The 7,499-nt window shown below is 34.2% G+C and overlaps 1 protein-coding gene across 2 annotated transcripts in view; it reads left to right on the plus strand.

Annotated features, from left to right (window-relative positions):
• The window catches only part of PPP4R4 (protein phosphatase 4 regulatory subunit 4), a 58,310-nt gene extending 51,250 nt beyond the window's left edge, over positions 1–7,060 (plus strand). For both annotated transcript variants that reach the window (XM_005417855.2, XM_031066328.1), the window contains 3 exons: positions 1–27; positions 804–939; positions 5,906–7,060. The exon at positions 1–27 is cut by the window's left edge and continues 41 nt beyond it. In XM_005417855.2, the coding sequence (XP_005417912.1) occupies positions 1–27; positions 804–939; positions 5,906–5,930 (188 nt within the window). In that variant the 3' untranslated portion in view covers positions 5,931–7,060. The remainder of the gene's footprint in view (positions 28–803; positions 940–5,905) is intronic.
• Positions 7,061–7,499: the final 439 nt, after the last annotated feature.

Below are 7,499 nucleotides of genomic sequence, written 5' to 3' on the forward strand. Positions count from 1 at the left end.
GAAAGAGTTGTATGTTATCCTTTAGTGGTAAGTAGGTTACTGTAATGTGTTTTACTTCAGTTTTTTTTTTTGCTTGGTTATTGAATGTATGGGCCCAATTAGGCAGGCATACTCTAAGATATCATTCTCCTAAAGAAAACAGAATAATAGGTATCCAATTTATTTGGGCATTTAAGTGCTATTCTAGTAAGTGTATTTTTCAGATTCTTTTTCTCCCTACACATTTGTTTTAATTTACATTTGAAAATAGTAAAAATAAACTGAGTTTGTCATGTCCTGGTTGGAATTTCAGGTATAAAAAGATTGAGTTTGGAGTTTTCCCCCACCTATTTTACATGAGGAGAATGAATGTTATGTAAAACTTAGACTGAATTAAGAGAGAGAAAATACTGTTTGGAGTTCTGTACACTAAATTTTAAAGAGTTTGGATGATTAAAGATAAGATTGAGATGAATGGCTTCCTAGAGAAACCTTTCAATTCACTACCATTAGCCACTAGGCAATTGAATTACATTAAAGAGCTAAATTTTAAGCTGCTAAAGATTGGCCCAAGAAATCCCACTCTTTACATACATTAAATGTATGAAGATTTTCTTTGAATATGTGTATTCCAGTTATTTAGTGGGACTGTTTAATAAAAATACTTGAAGAAATACTAAGTAGAAACCATTCCATTAAAATTTCAGATTAGTGACATAGGAAATAAGCCACTATTGTCACAGGAAAAGCAGCTCATTCTGTTTACTTTCTGTGCAGTGTTTTCAACCAAAGTTCTTTGTCTAAGCTGCACCTCTGTGTTTCAGATGACTCCTTCAGGACTCATGCTGCTGGCAATAGTGGGAATGCTGCCTTCCCTTCCAGCTCTTCTCGCAACTTATTCAGCTCAGCTGACCAGAAGAGCAATGGCAATAAGGAGAGTCAGTCTCGAAAGATGAGCATGTAAGTTGTTGACAAGATATTAATCTGAGCCTAGGGGTAATGTTTTCAAAGGGAACTCAAAAGAGCCGTGTAAGAAAAATTAGGCCTGTATTTATTATACTTCTGCACACAGATTTTGAAATACTAAAATAGCAGGGTAGAAATGTGGTGTATGCAATTGTAACTGTTTCTAAGATGGCATTACCTTCTAATTAGTCTTTCACATTGTTTCTCCTGCACATTTGCATTCAGCTGGTATATAATTGAGAGGGTGGAATGGGAAAAAGTGAAGGTTAGTGCCTTTGATATGTAATAACTACAGTCATAGTGATTTAGCTGCCTGTAGTTAGAGAAATAGAAGTATTTTTAGACTACTTAGTTTCTAATTTTCCTTCTTTTTTTGGACTTATATGTTTTATCATTATGTAACAATTCCATCATGAATCTTGAGCCTTATGATGAACTACTACTGGTATTTGTTATTAATGCTGCCTTCTTTGCCTTACCATTTACAAAAAACCAAAAAATCAATGCTAGGCATCTCCCTCAGGCTGCTTTCCTTTAAACATCAGCCATTGCTGTTCAGCATTTTGCAAGAACAAAATCAAAGATGTATTTTTTGCTTCTGTGCTAAAACTGTAAATCATAGAAAATCACTGTGACACACACTTACCCAGATCTGTGTAGACTCTATCAGCAAATTCCCTGCAGATTCCTTTTACACTATAACTAAATTACTGTCATTGGACTAGCTGTAATTTTGTGGGCTCAAACTGAGACTTTTCTTTGCTAGCAGAGATTTGCATTCTTAGCCAAGGCAGAATGGAGAAAGGGAAGGAGCCAGCTGCAGCAAGAAAGGGAGTCTGGGAAAGTAGACTTCAGTGTAACACAAACTACAACTGGAAGCTAAGATAGGAAAGAGAAAACATCTTATACACTTTTGCTAGGTAGAGACAGGAAACAATAGTGATGGTCTGTTTTGGTGAATTAAATATCTGGATGAACATGTTTTTCCACTTCTGTATTTTCAGTTTCCTTTAAAAAATAAACCAAATATCTTCCCAGCTTTACTCAGGCTTTTAAGTTAATAAAATTACTAAATTGCAAAATAAAGCACTAAAAACTTTAACAAACAAAAAGAGAAATTCTCAGGACAATATTTATTTAGCTCCTTGTGTAATTGATTTTTTTTTCTGCTGGAATTTTACCGTCTTCACTTTTAAATTGTTTTCTGGAATGAACTCAAAGATAAATTGTTTTCTGGAATGAACTCAAGCTTGCATAGTGACCTGTAGTTTTTAAAACTGCTTTTATTTTGTAGAGAAGGTTGGAAGCTAAGTTGTGATTGCATATGGCGTCCGTTAAGTAAGTGGCTTCACAGGAATAGTACTTAAAGGTGCCAAATCACTTTGCCCTCTGTCCCTGTCTTTGCCAGTGTCTAATGGCTTCTCTTAATACTGCCCACAGCACTTCGGACTTTTTAAAGGTGATCATTAGGGGGTCACTTATTTCAAAGTGCACCATTTCAAAGTCAGCAGTTAGATTAGTAGACATGCTGACATTTTCAGCTATCGCTAAAGTAAATGGGGCATTTATCTTGAGAACATAAAATGTAATGGAGTGCTACATAGTTTAAAAAATTAGGTGTGCTCAAAACCTCATTTTCTTGCACCCTAATCACCGTAAGCCTCCTTTCCTCACTTTAAAACCAGAAAATTAGTTCAAATGTTGTAAATATTTTTAGCAATCTGTAGAAATTCCAATTACTTGCTGTCCCAAAAGGATTTGGGGAAAATGAATGTATTAGTATTCACGAAGCAGTGAGGCGCAAAGGTTAGTTAGACAAAATTTTTTTTATCACATAAAACATTTCCAAATTTCAAAAGTTTTTCTATCTTTCATTTAAAATAAAACTGATATCTTTTGTTTAAATACAGAGGGACAGGAAAAGGCTCACACAGAGCAGTTTGCACTTTTGTCTTCAGGCAGGAGAGTGGAATGTAAGAAACACAGTTTCAAGTCTCTATGTACCATTCCCAAACGAATACCCGAAGAGCGGAGTATTTGAAAGTAGGTATCTGATCAAACACGGTGATCTGGGTGCTTTGTCTGGTTCAGAAAGTCCCTGAACTGCATGGGGTCAGAAGCTAAAGAGGACGTATCAGGGGAAAAAAAATTTTTGGGAAAAGAACAGGAAGCTTGGGATGTCCTACATTTAGTTCTGAAAAAGAGTTTTAGTATTCTGTGTTCTTATGGGAAAAGACATCTCTCAAGTTGCTCTAATGTCTGCTGTGCTGTAGATTCAACATCTCTTTTGTAAACTGACCCAATACTTAACTGTTTTCATAACAAAATGAAGCAGCTCTATAAGGAGATATTAAGAGATTCAGATACAGGAATATCTGGTGGTAAATGCATTCAATCACAGCCATGTTTAGTTGTACTTTTTTCTTTCTTTTACTCAGGAAGTCAGGCCTGGTGCTAAATATATGCACACTTAAATTAAAAAAAAACAACAACAAACTAGCAAAAATGTCAGTTTCAAGGAAGCATTATTTTCTAAGTTTAATTAATGGAAAAATTTGATATCCAAATATATAAGCAGCTGACAAAAATCACCCTGTGAGAAGAATTTGACAACTGTACAGTGAGAGATGCAGTTGAATAGGTATTGAATAGATGCTCATCAGTGAGCACCACCTTTGGTGGACTGACTAAGGCCGAAAACTCACTAAGGTGAGAAAATATTATTTGGGTGTTTTTTAGACTGTATCATCATGCAGATTCATGTATGTGCTGGATAAAATTTGCACTGACCATCTCAATTCTGGCAAGACCTAACTTTTAGTTTCCTGGCTCTGCAGCTTGAGTAGGGTAACTTCTAATATGTTTCTTTTTCAAAGTAAATATATGGGCAGTAACACAATAATTAAAGTATAAGCAGGTAAAATTAATGATTCTTAGTTTGAAGTGGTATATGTTTGGATAAAGTACTGTTTATTGCTTAAGCCTAATATTTCCCATAAAATTGCTCTACAGAATATTGGCAAGTGTTCACTTTTGACAATATAGTGCAGTTTGCAGGGATGAAGAATTTCTGATTTCATATATGATAGTGCTCCAGGAATCTTTCAAAACTCAGAGTTACTTTGTTGGAGACCTGAAGTATTTTCTTACCACACTCATGCATTCAAACATTGAGTTTGAAGTAATTCATAAGTATGTGCCAATTAAAGTTTTATCTCTTTTTGAAAATAATACAGCTGCAAGGAAAAAAATAGTAAATCATGATCCAGTGCTCACAAGCAGGTGACAAGTATTGTTTTAGTGTAGGGGTCAGTTGATAAGTCTTTGGTAATACTTAGGCCATAGAAAATGCCAGAATTATGCTAAAGCAGCACCCATATAACTTAAAGAGGGAATCACAAAAGAGAAAAATACCTGCTTCAAGTACCTGATGGAATAGGAAAGAATCAGAAAAAGCACTGGTTGAGTACTTTGTCCCACAAGAGATCCTGCTTAATATGCAGAGGAGAGAAGTTTTTCCGACTTCCTGTTGAAGAGTTGCCAGTTAGATCATGAATCATCCTAGTGCAGACATTGACATAAATCATGAACACTGTGTTCTATCAAGCAGTCTGATCTTCTATCATTAGGCTATGTAGCTATATTATATTCTTTTGAATGTTTTCAGCTTCATGAGATTGTTAGCTATAAGATGTTTTGCTTGAGTTTGTATTGCTGTAATATGACTGCAAATGTTCAACATGCAATTGTTTAAAACTATTTAGAAACTGTATAGATTTGTCAATGAATAGATCCACTTCATAGATAGCATTTAAGTATTTTGCATCTTGCCTATAGACATACAAATATTGGCTGATATTATTTGACTTTTAATCAGAACTTTCTTTAAGGATGTGTGGTACAGGTTTTCCGTCTTTTAAAAAGAGGGAGTAGATTCATTGTTGGATAAAAAATATTTTTCTAATTTATTATTATAAAATTCCATTTTATTATTAGTTAATTTTTATGCAACAATAAATCTAAATAAATATCAGTATTTTATAAGATGCCCACAACTGACCTATAAGACATCCAGTTTGGTGCATGTACCAGTTATATGTTTAAGTTAAGTATCTTAAACTAATGTCTTTCATCTAGTCATATAATTGCTTAGAAAGTTAAGCACAAGATTAAATAGTTCTGCCACTGATCTGCTACATTTGGAGTAGGTTGCTTACAGCTTTTAATCATGTTTTCATCATGACATTTAAGATGCTGCAAGTTCCCAGTTCCAGTGGGACTGGCTTATGGTTTTTGTCCCATTTCTATGATGAAGCTAATAGGTATCCTGACTGATGCTGATATCATATCATATATGCAGTTTTAAAATATTCAGCAATTTTAAAACAGTGAAACAGAACAATATATTGTGTTATTTGTAAATGATAGTGTAAAATATTGATGCAAATTAGTTTTTCCAAGAGTTCTAAAAGTTACACCCATCTTGGAAATATTTCTGTCTGATACAAATTGTTTTTAATTGACATCTACAAGTCTTTGAAACTGAAAACCAGTATATCTAAAGATTAAAAAATTTAGGCATGAAAAGTCCAGAAATTATCCAGATGACCTTGTGGTCAACAGAACAGCTAGAAATCACAGTGCAATGTGCTAGACTTTTGGCATAGCCAAAAGCAGCCATGAATAGACTGCTTGTGCCAGCTTAATCATCTCACTCAGATGCATCTCTACAAGAACTTCTCTAGACACCTGAATGGAGAACTTCACCCTTCTTGAGAAGAATGCTCTCAGAATATATCCATTTGGCTTTTTCACTGGGTGCAATAGAACAGCTCATAATTTTTAAAGTACAGCAGCTAAGAGTTATGTTAAAATGTTCTGCACAATAGCAGTTTAATATGTTATGCAATTTAGTAATATAGTAACAACATATTATGTGTGTTTCTTCTTTTATATGAAGAAAAAACAGAAAATCAAACTCCTAGATCACCTGACAGAAAAATGAGGGAACCAGAGATTGGAGGAAGCAACGTTCTGGTGGGATAAGGTGGGAGCTGCAGATGGGACTCTCTAATGCCTGAACTGAATAGAATGCATCCTGCAATGTTAAAAATTTAAAATAAATATTTTACATAAAATTCCAAGCTGTAAAATATGTTCTGATAAACAATGTAATGGTTGCAGAATTCTAACATCGTAGTGAAATGATAGGAACTATAACTTCAGCTACGTGCTCTACCTGCTGCAGCTAAGGAGAAGATTTTGTTTTCTTCAGTTATGCCTTTATAGTTTGAAGCCTTGGATTTAGAATGCACATACTTATTATTTAATTGGCTTATTTACAATCTTAGCAACCCCTAGCTCCCATATTTTAAGGAAGAAATAGAAGGAATTGTTATGAATATGAAAAAGGAATCCCACATTTTAAAGAATCTGCAAACCTAATTTAAAACCAAAGTCCAGAACCATTATAAAAAAAAACATAGACTTTTGAAGCATTGTGCTGTGAATTTGGAATTAATGTTTTTACAAGTACTAAGTTCATAAAAATCCTGTGTATGTTTCACAGCAATCGAAAAGCAAATGTCTCTAGATGATGTAAAAAAAAGTTGTATTTCATAAGTTTTGTTGTATAAATACTTGTTTTAATTTTAGTATTTCAAATTGTATTTTCACTTTAATAATTTATAACAATCAATCTAGTTTTTAATCAGCTGCTATTGCAAGCTGTCATGGTTCAGTGATGTCGTCTGCATTTGTTTGTATTAATGCTAATGTTTCTATCAAAATTTATGTGGAAAAACATGCAGTCATATTTTGAAAAGTTCTATTTATGCCAATACTTGAGAGAGATTATGAAGCTATTGTCAGCTTCTCTTTCAAAATGGAGGCAGCATAAATATATTGATATCAGAAATATATGGTTTTTAAAATTTTTTGGTGTATGATAAAGATGATGTGGTCTGTGTATGCATATGTGAGTGTGGTTACTTTTTATAATGTAAAAACATGAATGATGATCTACTCAAAATAAAACCTAGGACAATGCTGTACATGCATGTTCTTGAAAGAAAAATTCTCAGGGCATCTTTTATAATTAAAATAAATAAAAGCACTTACCTATGGAGGGTATTTATTTAAAATACTAATAATGCTGAATGTATGCTCTCTTGTGTGAAGTACAGAATGTTTCTTTGGATTAAGCACTGTCTGAATGCTTAAGCTTCCTACACCTCAGTTAGATTTAGCAGTATTCTCTGTCTTAAGTCACAAGCATTGTTTGGGTTCTGTGGAAATACTTAATTTTTCAGTTTATTCTGCAGCCTAGCATAGGATCTTGTAAATCACAGATTTCTTTAAAAGGTTCTTTGAGTTGTATGATGTTTAACATTCAGTATTGATAGAGGTGTACAGATGACGTGGGCTGGCTCCTCCTGGGTTCTGCATTGATGCAAGCAGATACCCCCAGTTCCCCAGGCACAGCTGACCCAGGTGCTCAGCTGCTCACCCGTGGGCCACAGGAGACCCAGGCTGTTCTTAGTCTGACCTTTGGC

Source organism: Geospiza fortis, unplaced genomic scaffold (assembly GCF_000277835.1).
Source record: "Geospiza fortis unplaced genomic scaffold, GeoFor_1.0 scaffold23, whole genome shotgun sequence".
In the NCBI taxonomy this organism is placed as follows: Eukaryota; Metazoa; Chordata; class Aves; order Passeriformes; family Thraupidae; genus Geospiza; species Geospiza fortis.